We start from the raw sequence: 24,150 nt of genomic DNA, 5'->3' as shown, positions 1-24,150 counted from the left end.
ACAGAAAAATATTCAAGAACTCAGGAATGAATTCCAGTCAGAGATCCAATCGTTGAAGAGCACAATAGAGGGTATTAAAAGCAGACTGGATATGGTGGAGGAGACGATAAATGAAATAGAAACTAGAGAAGAGGAATACAAAGAAGCTGAGACACAGAGAGAAAAAAGGATCTCTAAGAATGAAAGAACATTGAGAGAACTGTGTGACCATTATAGGGGTACTAGAAGAAGAACAGAGAGAAAAAGGGATAGAAAGTATCTTTAAGGAGGTAATTGCTGAAAACTTCCCCAATCTGGGGAAGGAGATAGTCTCTCAGGCCATGGAGATGCACAGATCTCCCAACACAAGGGACCCAGTGAAGACAACACCAAGACATATAGTAATCAAAATGATAAAGATCAAGGATAAGGACAGACTAAAAAGCAGCCAGAGAGAGAAATAAGATCACATACAAAGGAAAGCCCATCAGGCTATCATCAGACTTCTAGCAGAAACCTTACAGTCCAGAAGGGAGTGGCATGATGTATTTAATGCCATGAAGAAGAAGGGCCTTGAACCAAGATTACTTTATCCAGCAAGATTATCATTTAAATTTGAAGGAGGGACTAAACAATTTCCAGATAAGCAAAAGCTGAGAGAATTTACCTCCCACAAACTATCTCTATAGTATATTTTGGAAGGACTGCTATAGATGGAAGTGTTCCTAAGGTTTAAAAGCTGTCACCAGAGGTAATAAAACCACAGTAAAGAAAGTAGAACAGCTAATTACTAAGCAAATGCAAAATTAAATTAACTATCCCCAAAGTCAATCAAGGGATAGACAAAGAGTACAGAATATGATACCTAATATAGAAGGAATGGAGGAGGATGAAAAAGGAAGAAAAAAAAAGAAACTATAGATTGTGTTTGTAATAGCATATTAAGTGAGTTAAGTTAGACTCTTAGTAAGGAAGTTAACCTTGAATCTTTGGTAACCACGAATCTAAAGCCTGCAATGGCAATAAGTACATACCTATCAATAATCACCCTAAATGCAAATGGTATGAATGCACCAATCAAAAGATATAGAGTCACTAAATGGATAAAAAAATAAGACCCAACTGTATGCAGCCTACAAGAGACTCACTTTAAACCCAAAGACATACACAGACTAAAAGTGAAGGGATGGAAAAAGATATTTCATGCAACTAATAGGGAGAAAAAAGCAGGAGTGGTAGTACTGGTATCAGACAAAATAGACTTCAAAACAAAGAAAGTCACAAGAGACAAAGAAGGACATTACATAAGGATAATGGGGTCAATTCAACAAGAAGATATAACCATTATAAATATATATGCACCCAACACAGGAGCAGCTACATATGTGAAACAAATACTAACAGAATTAAAAGGGGAAATAGAATGCAATGCATTCATTCTAGGAGACTTCAACATTCTACTCACTCTGAAGGACAGATCAACCAGACAGAAGTAAGGAGACCGAGGCACTGAACAACACATTAGAAGAGATGGACCTAACAGACATCTACAGAACTCTACACCCAAAGCAGCAAAATACACATTCTTCTCAAGTGCACATGGAACATGTTCAAGAATAGATCATATACTAGGCCACAAAAAGAGCCCTGGTAAATTAGAAAAGATTGAAATTATACCAACCAGTTTCTCAGACCACAAAGGTATAAAACTAGAAATAAATTATGCAAAGAAAACAAAAAATCCCACAAACACATGGAGGCTTCACAACATGCTCCTAAATAACCAATGGATCAATGACCAAATAAAAACAGAGATCAAGCAATATATGGAGACAAATGACAACAAAAATTCAACACTGCAAAATCTGTGGGACGCAGAAAAGGCCGTGCTAAGAGGAAAGTATATGGGAATACAGGCCTACCTCAGGAAAGAAGAACAATCCCATATGAACACTCTAAACTCACAATTAACAAAACTAGATAAAGAAGAACAAATGAGGCCCAAAATCGAGAAGAATGAAATAGAAAGAATCAATGAAAGCAGGAGCTGGTTCTTAGAGAAAATAAACAAAATAGATAAACCCCCAGCCAGACTTATCAAGAAAAAAAGAGAGTCTACTCACATAAACAGAATCAGAAATGAGAAAGGAAAAATCATTATGGACACCACAGAAGTACAAAGAATTATTAGAGAGTACTATGAAAAATTATATGCCAACAAATTGGATAACCTAGAAGAAATGGATAAATTTCTAGAAATTTTTTTAGAAAGGGATTTTTGTTTTCTTTGCATAATTTATTTCTACTTTCATACCTTTGTGGTCTGAGAAACTGGTTGGTACAATTTCTAGAAAAATACAACCTTCCAGGGCTGACCCAAAAAGAAACAGAAAATCTGAGGAGACCAATTACCAGCAACAAAATTGAACTGGTAATCAAAAAACTACCTAAGAACAAAACTCCTGTACTAGATGGCTTCACCACTGAATATTATCAAACACTTAATGAAGACCTAATACCCATCCTCCTTAAAGTTTTCCAAAGAGTAGAAGAAGAGGGAATACTTCCAAACCCATTCTATGAGGCCAGCATCACTCTAATACCAAAACCAGGCAAAGACACCACAAAAAAGAAAATTACAGACCAATATCCCTGATGAACATAGATGCAAAAATACTCAACAAAATATTAGAAAACTGAATTCAAAAATACATCAAAAAGATCATCCTTCATGATTGAAGTGGGATTTATTCTAGGGATGCAAGGATGGTAAAATATTCGAAAATCCATCAACATCATCCACCACATCAACAAAAAGGAGAAAAACCACATGATCATCTCCATAGATGCTGAAAAAGCAAAATTCAACATCCATTCATGATAAAAACTCTCAACACTCAGTGAAATTAGCCAGTTGGAGAAAGACAAGTGCCAAATGATTTCCCTCATTTGTGGAGTATAACAACAAAGTAAAACTGAAGGAACAAAATAGAAGCAGATTCAGAGACTCCAAGAAGGGACTAGCAGTTACCAAAGGGGAAGGGTGTGGGAGGGCGGGTGGGGAGGGAGGGAGAAGGGGATTGAGGGGTACTATGTTTAGTACACATGGTGTGAGGGATCACAGGGAAAACAGTGTAGCACAGAGAAGGCAATAGTGTATCTGTGGCATCTTACTACACTGATGGACAGTGACTGCATTGGGGTACAGGTGGGGACTTGATAATATGGGTAAATGTAATAATCACATTGCATTTTCATGTGAAACCTTCATGAGAGTGTATATCAATAATACCTTAATTAAAAAAACTCTCAACAAAATAGGTATAGAGGGCAAGTACCTCAACATAATAAAGGCCATATATGACAAACCCACAGTCAACATTATACTTAATAGCGAGAAGCTGAAAGCTTTTCCTTTAAGATTGGGAACAAGACAAGAATGCCCACTTTCCCCACTTCTATTCAACATAGTACTGGAGGTCCCAGCCATGGCAATCAGACAACACAAAGAAATAAAAGGCATCCAGACTGGCAAGGAAGAAGTTAAACTGTCCCTTTTGCAGATGACATGATATTGTACATAAAAAACGCTAAAGAATCCATTCCAAAACCACTAGATCTAATATCTGAATTCAGCAAAGTTGTGGGATACAAAATTAATACACAGAAATCTGTTGCATTCCCATACACTAACAATGAACTAGCAGAAAGAGAAATCAGGAAAATAATTCCATTCACAGTTGCATCAAAAAGAATAAAACACCTAGGAATAAACCTAACCAAGGAAGTGATAGACCTATACTCTGAAAACTACATGACACTCATGAGAGAAATTAAAGAAGATACCAATAAATGGAAACACATCCTGTGCTCATGGATAGGAAGAATTGATATTGTCAAAATGGCCATCATGCCTAAAGCAATCTATAGATTCAATGCAATACCTATCAAAATACCAACAGCATTCTTCAATGAACTAGAGCAAATTGTTTTAAAATTCATATGGAACCACAAAAGACCCCGAATAGCCAAAGCAATTCTGAGAAGGAAGAATAAAGCTGGGGGAATTATGCTCCCCAACTTCAAGCTCTACTACAAAGCCACAGTAATCAAGACAATTTGGTACTGGCACAAGAACAGACCCATAGACCAATGGAACAGACTAAAGAGCCCTGATATAAACACAACCATATATGGTCAATTAACATATGACAAAGGATTCATGGACACACATTGGAGAAATGACAGCCTTTTCAACAACTGGACAGCTACATGCAAGAAAATGAAACTGGATTATTGTTTAACTCCATACACAAAAGTAAACTCAAAATGGATCCAAGACCTGAATGTAAGTGATGAAATCATAAAACTCTTAGAAGACAACATAGGCAAACATCTCATGAATATAAGCATGAGCAACTTCTTCCTGAATGCATCTCCTTGAGCAAGGGAAACAAAAGCAAAAATGAACACATGGGACTACGTCAAACTAAAAAGTTTCTGTACGGCAAAGGACACCATCAACAGAACAAAAAGGCATCCTACAGTATGGGAAAATATATTTGTTAATGACATATCCGACAAGGGGTTAACATCCAAAATATATAAAGAACTCACATACCTCAACACCCAAAAAGCAAATAACCTGATAAAAAAATGGGCAGAGGATATGAAGAGACAGTTCTCCAAAGAAGAAATTCAGATGACCAACAGACACATGAAAAGATGCTCCACATTGCTAATCATCAGGGAAATGCAAATTAAAACCACAATGAAATATCACCTCACACCAGTAAGGATGGTCAGCACTGAAAAGACTAAGAACAACAAATGCTGGCAAGGATGCAGAGAAAGGGGAACCCTCCTACACTGCTGGTGGGAATGTAAGCTAGTTCAACCATTGTGGAAAGCAGTATGGAGTTTCCTCAAAAAACTAAAAATAGAAATCCCATTTGACCCGGGAATCCCACTCCTTGAAATTTACCCAAAGAATACAACTTCTCAGACTCAAAAAGACATATGCACCCCTATGTTTATTGCTGCACTATTTACAATAGCCAAGATATGGAAGCAACCTAAGTGTCCATCAGTAGATGAATGGATAAAGAAGAGGTGGTACATATACACAATGGAATACTATTCAACCATAAGAAAGAAAGAAATCTTACCATTTGTAACAACCTGGATGGAGCTAGAGGGTATTATGCTCAGTGAAATAAGCCAGGTTGAGAAAGACAAGTGCCAAATGATTTTCTTCATTCGTGGAGTATAACAATAAAGCAAAACTGAACGAACAAAATAGCAGCAGACCCACAGACTCCAAGAAGGGGCTAGTGGTTACCAAAGGGAAGGGGTGTGGGAGGGCGGGGTCAGGAAGGAGGGAGATGGGGATTGAGGGTATTAGGTTTAGTACACATGGTGTGGGGTTCACAGGGAAGACAGTGTAGCACAGAGAAAGGAAACAGTGAATCTGTGGCATCTTACTACACTGTCAGACAGTGACTGTAATGGGGTATGCATGGGGACTTGACAATATGGGTAAATGTAATAACCACATTGTTTTTTCATGTGAAACCTTCATAAGAGTGTATATCAATAATACCTTAATAAAAAAAATCTACAAGGGTGGCCACACTAAAAATAAACAGGAAAAAGATAAAATAACAGCTGAATTTTGGTGACAGGATTATGTGTGATTTTATTTTGCCAATTTTCTGTAATTTAATTTCATCACTTCTATCACTGTGATTAAATGAATAAGATTTCTTTGAGAACTGTAAAATTACAACACTGCTATTTCATAACATTAAAATTAATAAATTCTCCAAAAAAAAGCACATGTGACATATGACAAGTTCACAGCTAATACGATACTTAACAGTGAAAAGCTGGAAGATTTTCCTTTAAGATCAGGAAAAAGAAAAGGATTCCCACTCTCACCCCTTGTATTCAACACAATACTAGAAGTCCTAGCCAGAGCAATTGGTTAGAAAAAGAAATACAAGTCATTCAAATCAGAAAAAAGAAGTAAAATGTTCTGTTTGTAGTTGACATGATCTTGTATATAGGAACCCCAAAAGACTCCACCAAAACACTACTAAAACTAATAAATTATTTCAGTAAAGTTGTGGGATACAAAACCAACATACAACAAAAGAAATCAATTCTATTTCTATACACTAACAATGAACTATCAGAAAAAATTACGGACACAATCCCTACAGATGCTCAACATCCTAATTATCAGTCAGAATGGCTGTTATCAAAAAGACAAGTGCCTTGCCAATGGGTTTCAGCCCCGGGCAAGTTCACTATGGTTTCAATGTGACCAAAGAAATGACAGTAGAATGTTCTTGGGCTGAAAGGGTTATACTCAACTTTATTCCCACGGTGGCAGGTCAATCACTAAAATCCCATCCACTCAGAGTAAGTCGGCAAGACAGTCTCTGCCTCTGCACCTCTGGGCCTGCACAGCTGTCCTCTGGGCCTCTGTTCTGGGTACTGCCACCACTCCAGCCTCTGCTCTGCTCTCCTGCAGCTGTGCCATCATGTCTCCCAGAGCACTGGGCAGAGCTCTTTACACAGAGTCAATAACAACGTATTGCCCACACATGTGTAGTGAGCAAGAGAATCCTGGCCACAGGAACCTTCATTTTATCCACAACAAGAAATAACAAGTGTTGGTGAGGATGTTGAGAAAAGGGAGCCCTCCTACATTGTTGGTGAGAAGGTAAATTGGTGCAGCCACTATGGAAAACAATATGGAGATTACTCAAAAAATTAACAATGGAACTACCATATGATCCAGCAATTCAACTTCTGGGTATTTATCCAAAGAATACAAAAACACTAACTCAAAAAGAAATCTGCAGCCCCATGTTCACTGCAGAATTATGAACAGTAGTCCAGATATGGAAACAACCTAAGTGTCCATCAATGGATAACTGGATAAAGAAAATAAGGTGTATATATACAGTGAAATACCACTCAGCCATAAAAAAGAAGGAAGTCTTGCCATTTGTGACAACACGGATGGAGCTTGAGGGTATTATGCTAAATGAAATAAGTCAGAGAAAGACAAATACCATATGATTTAATTTTACATGTGAAATCTAAAAAACAAACAAATGAATAAAACAAAATAAAAATGAAGTCATAGACACAGAGAGCAGACTGCTTGTCATGGGAAGAAGATGGAAGTAGGTGAAATGGATGAAGGGGCTCAATTGCATGGTGACGGGAGTAACTAGACTTATGGTGATAATCACTTTATAGTGTGTATGAATACCAAGCTATAACATTGTATACCTGAAACTTATATGTTACATACCAATTTTACCTCAATTAAAAAAGAAAGAAAAGAATCCCTTTTGCAGTAGCATCAAAAAGAAGAAAATACTTAGGAGTAAGTTTAACCAAGGAGGCAAATAATCTGTACACTGAAAACCATAAAACACTGATGAAAGAAATTTAAGACACAAATAAATAGAAAGATATCCCATGTTTATGTGTTGGAAAAATAAATATTGGTGAAATGTCCATACTACACAAAGAAACCTACAGATTCAATGCAATTCCTATCAAAATTCTAATGGCATTTGTTTTATTTATTTATTTTTTATTAAAGTATTATTGATATACACTCTTATGAAGGTTTCACATGAAAAACATTGTGGTTACTACATTCACCCATATTATTAAGTAGCCCCCCCATACCCCATTAAAGTCACTGTCCACCAGTGTAATAAGATGTAATGGCATTTATTTTTATAGAAATTTGTTTAAAATCCTAAAATTCATTTGGAACCTCAAAAGACTCTGAATAGCCAAAGAAATCTGGGTCAAAAACAGAACAGCAAGTATCACACTACTGATTTCAAAATATATTGCACAGTCACAGTAATCAAAACAGTACAATACTCAAAATTAAAAACAGACCAATGGAACAGAATAGAGAGCCCAGAAATAAATCCATGCAGCTATGTCAACGGATCTTTGATAAAGGTGCCAAGAACACACAGTTGGATAAAGAGCCTCTGCAATAAATGGTGTTGGGAAAACTGAATATCCACATGCAGAAGTTGGACCCTTATTTCTATACCATATTAAAAAAAAATCAACTCTAAGTGGATTGAAGATTTAAATCTAAGACCTAAACCTGTAAAACTACTAGAAGAAATAGTGGGAAAAGCTTCCTAATACATTGGTTTGGGCAATGATTTTTGGATATGACCCCAAAAGCACTAGCAACAAAAGCAAAAACAGACAAGTGGGGCTGCATCAAACTAAAAAGTTTTTGCATGGAAAAGGAGACAATCAATAGAGTGAAGAGATAATCTACAAAATGGGAGAAAACATTTTCAAACCATGTATCTGATAAGGGGTAATATCCAAATATATAAAGAACTTACACAACTCAATAGCAAAATATCAAAGAACTTGACTTTAAAATGGGCAAAGGAGCTGAACAGACATTTCTCAAGAGAAGACAAACAATGGCAAATAAGTATATGTAATGATGCTCAATATCACTAATCATCAGGGAAATGAAAGTTAAAACCACGAGATTGGTCACCTCACATCTGTTAGAATGGCTTTTATCAAAAGAACAGAAGACAACAAGTGGTAGGGATGTGGAGAAAAGGGAACCTTTGTGCAGTGTTAGTGGGAGTGTGAACTGGTATAGCCATTATAAAAAGTAGTATGGTGATTCCTCAAAATTAAAAATAGAACTGCCATATAATCTAGCAATCCCACTTCTGGGTATATACCCAAAGGAGATGAAACTAGTATCTAAGAGATACTCATCTTGAAGAGATTTCGTTATTCAAAACAGACACTATGTGGAAATAACCTAAGTGTTTGCCAATGGATGAATGGATGCAGAAAATGTGGTATATATAGATAATGGAATATTATTGGGCCATGAGAAAAAAGAAAATTCTGTTATTTTCAACATAGATCAACTTGGAGGATGTTATGCTAAGTGAAGTAAGCCAGACACAGAAAGACAAATACTGCAGGATCTTATTTATATGTGGACTCTAAAAACATTGAATTCGCAGAAGCAGAGAGTAGAATGCAGGGGCTGCCAGAAGATGGGGGTGGATTGGAAGATGGTTATCAAAGGGCACAAAGTTTCAGTTATGCAAGATGAATAAGTTCTGGGGATCTAATGTACAACGTGGTGACTACAGTTAATAATACTGTGTTGTGAACTTGAAATTTGCTGAGTAGATCCTAAGTGTTCCCATCGCATGCACATACACAGCACATGTGAAAGGTAACTGTGAGGTGATGGAAGTTAAGTAGCTTGTGGTAATCATTTAATAATGTATATATATATCAAAATATCATGTTGTACACCTTAAATATACACAAGTTTTACCTGTATAAAAAGATAAAAATAAAGACTAGTTTACATTTTAAAAACTGTTTAAAAAGAGAGAAAAAAAATGCACATGTGATGTACCCCCAGAGAACTCGCCAGTCACTTGGACATTTAAGGCCAACAGGACAATTTTTAATGGACTAGAACAGTACTCCTCCTAACAAAAAGAAAGAAAAAGTAAACGACCCACATTGGATCATTATTTTTATCATGGATAGATGTGTTTCCAGCGACCTCCTTTTCATGGACCAAAGCCTGGGTAGAGAATCCAGGAACCACAGCTGAGGCTTTGAAGAAAATGCCAGTGGGTCAGGAAGAGGGACACTATTCCAAGCTGGAAAAGAAGTCAGTGGAAGGAAATCCTGGCACTACAGACTTAATGCTGAAAACTGGAGCTATTCTGAAGTGTCTGTGGTGAGTGGGCTCTAGGCAGATACACCTGTCTTCACACACCAGCTCCACCTGTCACCAGCCGGGTGAGTTTAGGCAGATCATTTAGCATGTCAGAGGCACAGGTTCCTTGTTTTAAAAGTCGGGAGTTGACTACTTGCCTCATGAATGGTTGTTAGGACTAAATTAGCTGATGTAGATAAAGCGCTTATACAGAGCCTGCTACGAATGGTGACAGAGCTAATTCCATGCATGGTCTGTGGAATCTATCTAGCCATTCAACAGATCTTATCCCATAGAAAACCACCTGTGGACAGAACCAAAACTGAATGTCATGCTTTTTATTTATGCCTTCCAGATAATAAAAACAGTATTTACTCAAACTGTCTAAGTGTGTTTTTGTAGATTCAACCAAAGATCAGAAAAATAAAACCAAAAATATATCCCATAAAGACCTACTACCAGCATATTCATGAGTTTCCTGAGAAGATAATTACCCGCCAGCTGGATCCTCAGGGCTGTTTCATCTGTCTGCTTTTTTGTGATCAAAGTCCAGGTTTCATCTGGATCCTGAATCCACTCAGTTGCCTCACAGAACAGCTGACCTTGATCTGAGGGCCGGAGCCTCCCTATGAACAGCCTGAAGGTGGTGACCCCAAGCTTATCGAGTCGCACATCACCAGCTACAAACCTCTCTGCATACGAGGGCCCAGGGACCAACATAAAATCTCTTGAGAGGGAAATAATCTTGACGGCGTGGCTTTTTTCTCCATCCTGCACCAGGTACCAGGTGACAGAGAGGTGGGTGTGCTGAGCTGTGGCTTTGGCCGCCTCACAGGTAAGCTCCAACGGCTCTCCTTCCTCCTTAGTGAGGGTCTGGGGACTCATGGAGGCAGACAGGGTATCTGCAATGACTAGAAGCAAAGGAATGATGACACTCAACTGGCTCAGTACTGGTCAGACCAGCCTCCTTAGATGAAGATGGCACCCTGACCCACTGTCTGTAAAGCACCTCTCTGGGTTCCTTGTGCACTGGCTGGCCATATGCTTTCCTATTGCCAATGGGAACATTGGCATCTATGTACATACAGGCTATGAACTTGGCAAACCTAATCACTCTCTGATGTACTGACCCTGACTTGACATTCTTAGCATAAACTCTCCCCAAAACTTAGCTACTCAGATGAAGAGTATTTAAAGGAAAAAAGTAGTAGAATCTAGAAGAGCTAGATTCTGATCCTAAATCTGTCCCTATTTGACTACATGAACTGGAGCAAGTCACTTCACTTCCTTGGGCCTCAATTTAATCCTTTATAAAACAAAGTTCTGAAATAATCTGTATAGTCTATCATTCAGAGCCAATGATACCCATGAAACCCTTACCAAAGTTTTCTTAACCACCCTGCTACCCTACCACTGTCTTCTTCAAAGGAAATCACACCAGCCTAAGCTTATAGGAAAGCAAACAACTCAATCAATGAATTTTTATTGAGCATGTACTCAATTCCAGCCACTGTGCTAGACGCTGAAATAAACATTATTTTCTCACAGAGCTCAGAGTGAGGTAGGAGAGAGTCATATAAATTGCCAAAAACCACATGAGAATGTGCTAATAATAGGGGTGTGAAGAGAGTACCAAGAGGACACAAAGATGGGAATACTAACTGAGACAGGACAGGTTTCACAGAAGAGGTAATTATCTCAACTGCGTCTTGAAGTATATGTAGGAGTTTTCTATGCTGCAATAGGGGTGATAAGATATTCTAGGCAAGGGCACAAAATACTAATTACAAGGACTATGGCCTCTCCTTAAAGGTGAATATGCCAGAGAATGGTAGTTTGAGAATAATCATTTCCGAGTTAATGATTTACCACTATTAGTTCCAGCTCTCTTATCAAATTAATGTTCTGCCTCCAAGAAGAGACATAACATGGGGAGAACTCCCTAAGCTTTGTCTAGTGCAGTTGCCATTATCAATCAATGAATAGCTGTGGAAAGGCCTGGGGAAGACCACAACTAAATCTTCCTGGCAAAGTTGATGGGCAAAATGAATTGAGAGTTTTACAAAATATGAGATGCCTATTTGTGACAAATCTCCAAAATATCCAGAGTGGTACATGTGCTCTCGCCAAAGCAAAGAGCACCATAGAAAGCCATGACACACAGGAAGGCATTCTGGTGGTGGAGACTGGCTTCTCAGGGCCCGGCTAGCAGAGGGGGGCAAGCAGCTTACCAGTTAGATTGGTCTTCGCACTGTAACTCCCATAGTATTTTTCATCAGTGCTTGGTGTGTGACACTCATACTCGCCAGAATCCTTCATTTGGAGCTTTGAGATGTGCAACAAGACAGAGTTGCCCTGAACCCTCTCCATGTAGATTCCCCTGCTTTGCACCCGCTGCGCATACACTGCATAAGAGAAGGTGGCATCCATGGTGCTAATGATCCGGACTTCTCGAGTGGGGACTGCTGGCAGGTAAACAGACCACTGGAAATGCTGCTCAGAAGGTCCCTGGTGGCCAGTTACACTGCAGCCAATGCTGACAGGGTAACCTTCGGCTCTAAACAGCGGTCCTTTCTGAACAGTTACTTCTCTCTGGCCAATGCTGAGCTTAGCTTGGAAGCAGAAGAAAGAAAGGGGAATAAAAATAGATTAGTGCTCCAGCTCCCAATGTGCCGCATTAGGTAGCTCCCTGAATTACCATTCTAGTAAATGAGATCGCAGGTTATTAGCTATAATCAGCTCAAATGTTCAACACCTTCTTCAGGCTGAGGAGCAGTGGAATGACTTGATGAGTTAATTGTTCTTTTATAACTTTAACTTCCCTAGTAATATGCAGTCTCTTCTTAAAAGGCTTGCTTCATCGGTGTTAGGAAGGCCACTTCCACACAACATATCTGTTTATCTAAGTGCCCTTATTTTAAAGTTAACTATGTATGATAATTCACCTTTTACATTATTATGGGAAAATTCAGCATCTGCTTCCTCAAAGCCTCCAGTTCCTGGGTACCTGTCATCACAGGGCTGTTCTCACGCAAAGGACTGCAGGAGAGGCAGTGTCTATGGCGCTGCCCATGATGCCCTGCTTTTTCTTGCTGGTTGGCTGGTTGAAACTATCGTAGCTCCTGCCCAGGTCCGATGCAAGACCAGCTAAAATTAGCTCTGAAGAGGCAGCAGCACTTCCTTTCTATACCTGGGGGGTTTTTGTTTGGTCATTTTTTAAAAGAGCCACTATGGCTTTGTTGAAAAGCTTCATTAAAGATGCGTGTCAAACCTGGCAGGATCTGAGGTCAGATTTATTTTAGTTCTTCTCTTACCAAAACTTTTCGTTTGGGACCATGATGGCATGTTCCTGTTGGGACAAATCTCAAGTATCAGGTTGAAAGGAGAAGACATTATTAGATGGTAACATTTCTTTGACATACACATTCTCAAAATCAAGTATTTCTCAGAAAAAAAAATTTATGTGTTTCTTTATTATGTTGGTGTTAAAGGTTAGTTTATTTTGTGGTAGAGAAAGAACAAAAGACAAGGATGCCACAAGGGTGCACCATGTCTTTCCCGAGGGCCCAGTGCAAGGGGAAGGTGGAGTCCCACAGAGAGCAGTCCCCGGTGTGACGAAATGAACAGAGCAGAGGTCATGAAAACATATGAAGAAGCAGAGCATCTACTGAACTTTGTGACAAGGACAAAGAGTAAAGACAAGAAAGAAAAAAGTGAGCGAAAGGGAAAATGATATTACAGAGACCATGATAAGGCTGAGTGTAGGAATTCTGGAATGAAAACAGTTCTGATAGAAGGGGGTCTACAAAAAAATGGAGAAAGGGTGAGTGGTCACCTGAAGCAGTCAGTGAAAAATTACACATGTGAATCCTTCACTGCAAAACTGGAACACAAGCAAATATCCAACAACCAATCAACCAACCACATATGTTTCCAGTAATAATTTAAAGTACACTGATTTGTTTATAAATCCCAATTAATGTGATATAATATGCTCTTTTTGTAATAAGTACTTTTGTAAGAAGTCAACCATCTGTTGTTACTTACCAAAAACTTATACTATAGAGGCAATTTAAAACATTTTCTGCAATGCCAACCAGTCATAGACATACATCTTAGAGAAATGTGTGTGCTGTGAAAGAATATCCAAGCAGCGCTGTTCATGAAAACCCCAAACTAGAGACCATCCATGTCTATCAACAGTACAATAGACAAACTGTGGTACATTCGTAAAATGGAATAAAACACAGAAATCAAAGTGGATGAATTGGAAATGGTTGTAGTCGTGTGGATGACTGTGTTTAATGGAAGATGTAGAATACTTCAGAATCTTTTTGACTATAAACAGAATGATCCTACCCTTTAGAAAAATATAAAAACAGGCAAAACCACACTGTATTGTTTAGTGATACAAACGTGGATAAAATGAAGGTTTCTGTGGCCAGGATTCTCACCTGGCCCTGGTCGGCTAGCTCACTACACATGTGTGGGCAATGCATTGCTATTGACTGTATATAAAGAGCTCCACCCAGTGCTCTGGGCAACAAGGTGGCAGAGCTGCAAGGCTGGAGGACAGCAGAGTAGAGGCTGGAGTGGTGGCAGCACTGAGGACAGAGGCCCAGAGGACAGCTGCATGGGACGGCTGTGCAGGCAGAGGGGCCCAGAGGACGGCTGTGCAGACAGAGAGGCCCAGAGGAAGAGACCGGCTTGTTGCATGCAGACTCACTCTGAGTGAACGGGATTCTAGTGACTGACCTGCCACCTGGAAATAAAGTTGGGTATAACCCTTTCACCCCAGAAATGTTCTACTGTCATTTCTTTGGTCACATTGAATCCATAGCGAACTTGCCTGGGGCTGAAACCCATTGGCAAGACAAAACATAAGGGATAAAACCATTTTAAAAAATCTAGAAGTGGTTACCACAAAAGTCAGGAAAGCGTGTGTCAGGGGAGGGTCGGGATCTGGATGGGGCACATGGCAAAGTGGACAGGTATTCCTACCATCCTGGAAATCTTCTATTTCTTGACCTAGTTAGTGGTTACATGGTTCTTACTTTTTACTTCTTTGGTAAACTGCATATTTATGTTTACTAACTTTTTTTAGGTGTTATATTTCACAAAAATGTTTTTTAAAATGTGGTTTCTGATCTGTTTATATCAGAGCATGTTTCCAGGACATTTTGGGGGGACAGACAACATTTATCCAAGATTTTATATGACTTTTCAGACATGGGTACCACATTTGAAACATTTTATTGTGCAAACCAGTAGTCAAGTAGGGTGTTAGTCATCTCTCTGAGCGAGATATTTAACTTAAGGGAGACAGGGCCTCTTAGGTGAAGGAGACTTCATGACAAGACTGTATGGGTAGGATTCAAAAGACTTGTTCAGGAAATAGGGAAGAATCAGTTGGATTAAAGGAAAGGTTCCATGAAGATTAATAGAAAGAGGTCAGATTGGACAGGAATTTTGAGTCTAAACACGAAGGACTTGGCTATCATGTTTAGAATTTTGGACTTGATTGATTAGGCAATGGGAAACCACTGAAAGTGGTTGAAAGGTCTTAGGAAAATTTCCCTGACAGTTGCGTGTGGGATAATGGAAGTTGGAAGTAGACATCAGGTGATTATAGTGGCCCAGGAGAGGAAGTGATGGAGGCAGCAGGAGAGAAAAGGCCTATAACCTAGGAGCCATTGTGGATATAAAATCCTAGAGTTTTTCAGTATTTGGATCCTTGGAGGTAGAAGGGGTGGCTGGAGGGATGGAAGGCAGGAAGAAACCAAAGATGATACTAGGTTTTGAGAGGGTGACTGGGAGAATAATGGTTTTGTTAACAGAAATAAGAATATCAGAAAGAGTTACTGCTATGTTTTCAAGAGTGAGGGAGAAAATAATGCATTTAATTTTGGAAATACTAAATCTGAGTACCTCAGAATAAACAGGAGGGATATCAGGGAACAGTTGGGAATAATATTTAAACATTTACTTTAAAGTCTACCCAACACTTTGAAAATACCTGTAATCTAATCCTTTTAAGAATGCTGTGATATTGCCATGTTTAGTAATGTCAGACTTGTAAATGGCTAGATTAGTGAATGTCAAATCCCTGGCTGTCTCCACTGTTTCTCACTACTTGTAAATGCATTTGTAACTCAGCAGAGTTCCAGGCTCTAGAGAGAGGTTAGGTCAGTTCAGGAAAATTAGGGAGTTATGAGTTGAATTAGAGGAAGGCTTCCATGAAGATTAGCAGAAGGAAAATGTCCTGGAAATTAGGGAAATGTTGGGGAAGGAGGAAGAGGGCGAAAGAAAGATTGCTAGAGGATCTCTCTATTTAGGGGCTAGGATGAGGAACAACACCTATAGAAAAAGAGTGAGGAAGGTGGGAGGAAGCCATGACATAGCAGCTGGGAGACCAAAGGAAGCCAAGTGCTCCGGGAAGAGAGCGCCTGCCTGCTTGCTGAATGCTGCTGGGAGCCCGGAGGTGGAGCAAAGTCCTTTCAGTTTGATGAGGAGGTTGTCAGTGGAGATCTTCGTAAAATATTTCAATAGAGCAGAAGCAGAGGAGTTCAAGGGTAAGAATAGACTGCAGGAAGTATAATGACTTCAAGTTTCATGGAGAAGGAAAACAGAATAGGCTGGCAGCTAGGACGTGTAATTGGGAGCAGAAGGATGAGGGCTGAATGGGCATTTTACAGACAGAGGAGCTGGAGAGGGTAGAGCTAGATGGCATCCAAGAGGAGGATGAATGGAGGAAGGTCCTGGTAGACAATGAGATCAAGAACATGATGGGGAGGGTACTGTTTTCTCAGAAAAGAAAAAGAAACACTGTGGAGGTTTCACAGATATTTCTGAGATGGACAGGACTGACTGACAGAGGTGAATTCAAAAGTTTATGCATTCGGATCATGCACTGAAGCATCTTATAAATATATTGTCTGTGGGACCTATTGTACAAATCCCTTCTCCTCCTAAGGAATAAAATACCTTGGAGGACTGTCTCATTGCCATCTCTTTTAATGGACAGAAGGCTAGTACTTTTGCACAGTAGTGCAAATTCTTGTTGACTGATGGGCACACAGCTTGGCTACTACAATACTACATTAGTGTCACATTTTGAAACATGAAGAATTCCCTGACAGTATTAGGTTTTTAAAAGAATATCACTGGGATTGCCAAATTCATCATTTTAGTGTTTTTGAATGGTATTTGTTGGGGTGAACAATATAGTATGTTAGGTTGAACATATGAAATGGCCCACACTTGACCAGTTTTGATATCCAAAACAGCAACTTCAAATGATTCCACATTACACAAAGTCTACCTGACAACACCAAACACAAGAAGCAACTTCTCTTTCTTTACATTTACAAAAATCCTGTGTGCTTGGAGGCTGAGAGAGCTTCCAGTCAATACTTTAGATTTTTTTTTTCATGAATCCAGTCTCAGTAAGGCAAACAATAGCTCCTCCCCAGGACCCTTCCATGTTAATGGCTTTTATTTGTAGGACAGCTAGTCAAGCTGAGTGGTGACAGATCAACGAAGCAAAGTTAAATGCTAAGTCCCAGAGCTCATGACAGTGACCTCATCTAGCCCCATATCCTAACAGGACTAGTCAGTCTTTATTTAAAAAACTAATCAGGACAGAGTATACGTTTGCTAAACAATGCAGTTGATCATCATTTAATGATTTCCTTCATTATTTGTAATTGTTCCTCTACAGGTGTAATGACAAATAGTAGAATTTTCAAGTTACTTTCTGATTTTTATGTGTTCCTCACACAGAAACTGTGGTTTTAAACAAAATTAGGGCTTAGGGTGAGTCAGAATTTAGGAGAAATAAATATGTAACCCAGTTTAGGTATTTGTTTAAATAGGTTAAGGAAAAGTTTCCCACTTCCCCTTTTTGAACCTTTTTGGTTGCTACTACTTCCCCCACCCCACCAGGCCTTCCAGCCTGGTCACAAACAAACAAACAAACAAAAGGGATGGGGGAGAGAATTTGTAATTGTCTGACTTGGTGCACAATATAAGCCCAGTCTCCCCCCATACACAGCCAACGGGAGTCCAAATACCTAAAGCACAGACACTAGAGAATCATGCTCGGACAGCTGAACAGTACAATCAGGAACACACCAGCCACTGAGCTATCAGCACTGCCAAGCCAGTCTGGCAGGCATCAATCACCCAGCAACTAGTCCTAGTAACTTCTCCTGAAGGCCACCTCGCTCCAGCAGGCCCCGGATGTGATCCTTACCTCACATGACCCAATGTCCCCAAGACAAAAGCCCAGTTCATCTCAAGCCAATGTCATTAAGTGCCCTTTTGTGTGTCAGCCTCAGCCCTGGTCATACTGCATATAAGCTCAGGTCATTCTCCTATTGTCCCAGTCATTCAAAGCCCTGCACTCACTCAGTCCAATCTCCCCAACACAATTCTTAACCTGGGTCCACATATGGGATTAAATGGTCCATAAACTTGGGTGAAAAAAACACACCTGCATCTTTATTTTCACTGATCTTAATGGAAATTCAGTATTTTCTTCTAAATTTCCTAATCACCAATGAAGACGATAAACCATAGATGTTTTCACATTGTGTTACAATTATTGCAGATAATCTTGAAATATCATTCATACTCACTACTTTGAAGTCTGGTGGTTAATACACCACTTTTAGAGCTTGTTATGTAATGTGTAAAGATGCAAATAATTACTACATTATGACTTATTTAAAAATATTTTGATAATTGCATTTCAATATGATTATTTCCCCAAAATCCTATGCATTTTATTATAGGCATTTAAAAAATTATTCTAAGATGGGATCTATAGGCTTCACCAGATGCAGATAGAACCCATAGCCCAAAAAAGCACCTGCTACCTCTTCTACCCACTCATTCTCTACCTGGTTCATCTGTTCTCCACCACCTCCAACTCTCCCCTTCCTCCACCCTGTTCTAACATGTTCAAATGCCCCTGGGCCAGCTAAGGCCTCTCTATATGCCCTTCAGCAGAGCCAAGTGAATCCCCCTGCCCCCTTCTCAGTCTCTTAGTAGGCAATTCCCTCTTCGGCTTATAGGTGAAGTCCAGAACCTTCTTTCAGCTTGACCTAAAACTACCACATGCTCTCATAACGTTCCCTTCCATCCAGCCACATCTCCAAAGTCACTTATCTAGTTAAGCTCTAATAACAGGCAAACCTTAAGGTCACCTCTGAGTCCAGGGAGCTCAGCTTTTTACTCTGGGGATGGGTCACCCCAGGAAGAAAGGGTAAAGGAAGGGCCAACAAAACTGGCAGATCCAGCAACATAATCAAATGTAAAACACAGTGGGATCAGGTTCATGGGACTCAAGCAAGCATTGCTCCTCCCTGGGACTCAAGGATGTCTGGGTAAGCCATGAAACTACTGTCTGCAAGTCAGCAATTCCTCCCAACGCCAGAGGTGGGTGGCAGAGTTTTTCCTATAAATACAAACTGCCCTGCTCCATCACCCAGCAGCCTCCAGTTGACTAGCCCCGATGACAGTAGAAACAAGCAGAATTATAACACTTACTCAGAAAGAGAAAGAAAGACGCCACTTGTGGGATGTGTGCCATTTGGACCAGCACAGACTTTTCTGGGTAGCGTTACTGAAGTTCTGATGCTGAGTGACAAATACTGTGCTTGCTCTACAGAGATAAAGAGGAAGCAATATATTGTGGTTTTCAGCCTACTGAGAAACAGAGATGGCTTGCACATGCAAAAACTGTTTGCATTATGTTTCTTGGCTAATCACTCAAATTTCAGTGTGAAAAGTTATCTTTATGGGTAAATAAATACATACAGATAAAAACAAGAGAAGATGGACTCATCCTAGTTAAATGTGTACCATTAGGTAATCACGAGGGAATTTAAGTAAAGAGAATATATAAAAAATCAAGCAGAAATTTCCCTTACCTCCACTGCCATCTCAGGATAGGACTAAGAAACAAGAGAAGGGCCCCGGGAAAGCCTGAGACTGGGGAGACACGAGGTGTTGGCAACAAAGATGGGCTTAGAATCAGGCTGCCTGGGTTTGCCCACAGATTCTATTTGTAAAACCTGTGTGAATCTTAGAAAAGTTAATTAACCTTTTCTAACCCTCATCTATAAGATGGAGATGCTAATTGTATGTACCCCATAAGAATGCTATGAGAGCTGAATGAACTAATTCACTGGAAGCACTCAGAACAATACCCAGTACACAAGAAGTGCTCAGTGAGAATGGGAAATCAGGAAAATCTTCAGGGGGAAGGTGATAGTTTAAGATAGGATTTAGTTTCCCAGTGGGATGGGGTAACATTTGACAGACTCAGGTGTGGAAGCCCCTAACTTCTATCCTTTTCTGAGTTTTAATTTTTTCCCCTTTGGTTTTACTCATTAGTAAATTAGCCCCCAGGTATCAGTCAACCTACAAATACTAATGTCTTTAGTGAAAGGTCCTGTTCTTCCCTTTTCAAGGTAAGAGGAAAAGCTTGGGGGATAAAAGGACTGGAAGAAGGGCCTTGCCTGGAATCTAATTTAATAAACAGTAGCTAAGAAATGGTAGCCATATAAGGCAGCAAGTGTTGAGTATCCAATTTATAGCTCAAGCAAGAAATACCCTGAGTTAAGAGGCCACTGCAGGCCAGGGGCAGCTATAGCGCATTCAAAAAAGGCTAGTTTTATGTAGGTCTTTGGAGATCTGGTATGATTCAAATAGGCAGAGGAGAGGGAAGGACATTCCAGCAGGGAGAATTGAAAACATACAAAGTTACAGAGACTGCAATGTGCTGGCTATATTTAGGGACCAATTAAAGGGCAGTTTACCTAGAATGGAGACTTCAAATTACCTCTCCAAGCTGTTAACTATAATATCAGTGGGGCTTGAAGTACAGTAATTTGTTCACCATTCAAGTTGGAGAAGTCACGAGCCATCATCCCCAGGTGCCAAAATTTTAGGCAAAGGCCCGGTATCAGTTAGTTATTACTGTGTAACAAACAACCACAGACCTTCAGTGGCTTACAACAGTAAACATTTATTTTAGTTCACAAGCCTATGGGTCTCCTGGAAGAAGCTGGATGATCTGGGATGGCCCTGGCTTGGATCCCTGGCATATCCCTCTAGTAGGCTAGCCTGAGCATGTTTTCAGTGATGTCAGGGGTCCAGAAGAACTAGTGGAAACATGCCAACACTTTTTAAAGCTTCGACTTGCATCATGACTTCTAACATCCCATAGTTCAAAGCAAGTCACATGGCCAAGTCCAAATGCAAGGTGGTCTTTATACAGAGAGGAACTGCAATGTAACAGGGCAAGAGGAGGGGTAAAGAACTGAGGCCACAGATGCAATCAATCTGCTATATGCACTGAAAAGAATTATTTTAGAAATAAGCATCGATCCCAGAGACAATCATTGCCAATAATACAGAGTACCCCATCTTCCTGAAATACATACAACCAAGTAAATGCTATGCAGTTTCTCATTCCTGGCTGTTGCCAAAATTTCTTTTTTTTCTTTCCATTTTAGTGCTTCTATTTCTGCCAGAATTTAACATTGACAGGGTGATGTCGCTTTTTTTCTGGAGGGGAAAAAAAGAAATTTTCTGTTGTCAAGGGGAAAAGAAGAAGAAAGAAAAAAATAGAGCCAGCCAGAGAGACAGTTATTCTATTATCTTGGGGATCACTGCACTGTATCAGTTGAAAGGAATGTAAAAATGTAGTTCCTGATTCTGATGGAGGGAGAGGGCCAGTAATGGATGAAGCAGCAGCGGAATGTACTAAAGAAAAAATTCTGTTCAAGTTCCTGGAAGACTAATGAAAAGGTATGTGTTGTTTTTTAGATTTGACATGCTCCAGTGTGCCACAGAATCATCGAAGTGGTAGGTATTGTGGCTTCCTGTCTGAAGCATTCAGGCCCAAGAAATATTTAAACAGGGACCTTTTACATGTTAGGCTCTCTGACAGACATTTTCATATATGCAGTTTTTTTTATTTTTTATTTTGGTATCATTAATCTACAAGTACATGAGGAACATTATGTTTACTAGACTCCCCCCATCACTACGTCCCCCCCACAAACCCCATTACAGTCACTGTCCATCAGCGTAGTAAGATGCCGTAGAATCATTACTTGTCTTCTCTGTGTTGCACAGCCCTCCCCGTGCCCCCGCCCCACATTATACATGCTAATCGTAATGCCCTCTTTCTTTTTCCCTGCTCTTATCCCTCCCTTCCCACCCCTCCTCCCCAGTCCCTTTCCCTTTGGTAACTGTTAGTCCTTTCTTGGGTTCTGTGATTCTGCTGCTGTTTTGTTCCTTCAGTTTTTTTCTTTGTTCTTATACTCCACATATGAGTGAAATCATTTGGTACTTGTCTTTCTCTGTCTGGCTTATTTCACTGAGCATAATACCCTCTAGCTCCATCCATGTTGTTGCAAATGGTAGGATTTTTTTCTTCTTATGGCTGAATAATATTCCATTGTGTATATGTACCACATCTTCTTTATCCATTCATCTACTGATGGACACTTAGGTTGCTCCCATTTCTGGGCTATTGTAAATAGTGCTGTGATAAACATAGCGGTGCATCTGTCTTTTTCAAACTGGGCTGCTGCATTCTTAGGGTAAATTCCTAGAAGTGGAATTCCTGGGTCAAATGGTATTTCTATTTTGAGCTTTTTGAGGAACCTCCATACTGGTTTCCACAATGGTTGAACTAATTTACATTCCCAACATAGGAGGGTTCTCCTTTCTCCACACCCTCGCCAACATTTGTTGTTGTTTGTCTTTTGGATGGTGGCCATCCTTACTGGTGTGAGGTGACATATGCAGTTTTATAGAATAATTCACATCACCATGTGACGGGTGTTACTAATCCCATTCTACAGATCAGAAAACTTATCTCAGAGCCAAGACAATATGGCTAGGAAATGGCCACTTTCTAAGGCTGCCTTCTTTGACTCAGTGCTCTGTTACACCTTCTAGCTTACCACTCAGGATTTTCAGAAGGTGGGATGTGTATGAGATGGAAAAGAAAATTCACAAGAGGTCAGCAGGAAGCTGATTGTGATCTTGCCCTTTCGCTGCTTGAACTCTTACAATTCAGGTCAAATTGAGGGCTGCTCCACAAGTACTGGACGTGCCAAGGTACAGGAAGCCCTGGGGCTGAGCCTCATGTCTACGTGTATGGAACACCAAGCAGGGACACCACAGGGAGGGACCTCTGTCAGCTCAGCCACTGCCCGCAAAGAACAAGGGAAGAAATTGAGGCCTCGAGTGGGCACACTTCCAGCTTGGCCTGTGATGGACAATGATTTCCAGGTCTCTTACTTCCCTGTGGCCTGGCTTCACCAGGAGCTTCACCGGGACAGGTCGTTAACCAAGGCTGAGGAACTCTTCAGGCTGGTTGGTGGCTCCCCCCATCTGTGGGGAAACGCCTGACGTCTGCGAGCAGAGGCAAAGGCCGGGGCATTGGGTGGGGACGTGGGCTGGGGGATAGAAGATGGAGAATACTGGATGGGAGCGGAAAGAGAAACAGATGGGATTCCTAGGCCATCTGCTGTTTCCAAATACTCCTTTGGGAAGGGCTATTCCTTACAGACAACCAGTTCTGATTTAAGAAAAGGATGGAGCTCAGAATGGGCCCCAAAGAGAGGAAGAAAGGAAAAGAGGGGCAGGAGGCTCTTCTCACCTGGGCTCTAGGTCCCTCCTATCCCCGCCTCTTGGATACAGGTGCCCATGCATTGCTTACTCGGCCCATAAAGCTCAGGGTCTCCTACCCCACTGCACAGCCACAATTCCCCATTAGGTTCAGCCCTCTTCCCACCCTTCTTTAAACTTCTGACCACTTCCCAGTGTTCTGTATTGTTTGGTTTCCTAACTCTATGGCACTTCAGCCTGCTGCAGTCTGTCTTGGCCTCACACAAATACCCAGGGTCACGCCAGCTCAGCTCAGACACAGCTCAGCTTTCCTTTGACTTGGTCTTTTGGTGGCATCAGGGATGACTAGCCGTGGCCAACCTGCTTGGAATTCTTCCCTTCCTCCTCTGATTCCTCTCTCTCCAAGGCATTCCCTCACCCCTTTGGAAGTTCCTTCTCACTGATCTTCTCCATCCCACCCCTGCTGTTGTGTTCCTCTCCAGGGCTCTATAGTCAGCCCTGTGCTCCCACGCTGCCGCCTCTCCTCCCCCATCTGTATACTGACAATCACAGATACACATCAACACCAACTTCTCCCTTCAGCACCACACCAGTGACCTAGCTGGTGTTGAACATCTCCATTTCAAGGTCCTGCAGGAAACTCAAGTTTGAGTCTAAAGCTGAAATCATTGTTTTCTCTTTCACTGGTATTGCCCATCGTGGTTGAGTGCCCCAATATCCACTTCAGACCC

The 24,150-nt window shown here is 40.5% G+C and overlaps 1 protein-coding gene across 1 annotated transcript in view; it reads right to left on the bottom strand.

Annotated features, from left to right (window-relative positions):
* CD101 (CD101 molecule) overlaps positions 1 to 20,732 on the bottom strand; it is a 55,048-nt gene extending 34,316 nt beyond the window's left edge. The window contains exons 1-3 of the mRNA XM_036924466.2: positions 19,316 to 20,732; positions 11,995 to 12,375; positions 10,258 to 10,674 (exon numbers count right to left, since the gene is read on the bottom strand). Coding sequence (XP_036780361.2) covers positions 10,258 to 10,674; positions 11,995 to 12,375; positions 19,316 to 19,358 — 841 coding nt within the window. The 5' untranslated portion in view covers positions 19,359 to 20,732. The remainder of the gene's footprint in view (positions 1 to 10,257; positions 10,675 to 11,994; positions 12,376 to 19,315) is intronic.
* Between the last annotated feature and the right edge of the window lie 3,418 nt (positions 20,733 to 24,150).

Source organism: Manis pentadactyla, chromosome 4 (genome assembly GCF_030020395.1).
Source record: "Manis pentadactyla isolate mManPen7 chromosome 4, mManPen7.hap1, whole genome shotgun sequence".
NCBI lineage: Eukaryota > Metazoa > Chordata > Mammalia > Pholidota > Manidae > Manis > Manis pentadactyla.
Note: the sequence above shows the minus strand (reverse complement) of the source record. Positions and strands in the feature narration are given on the sequence as shown.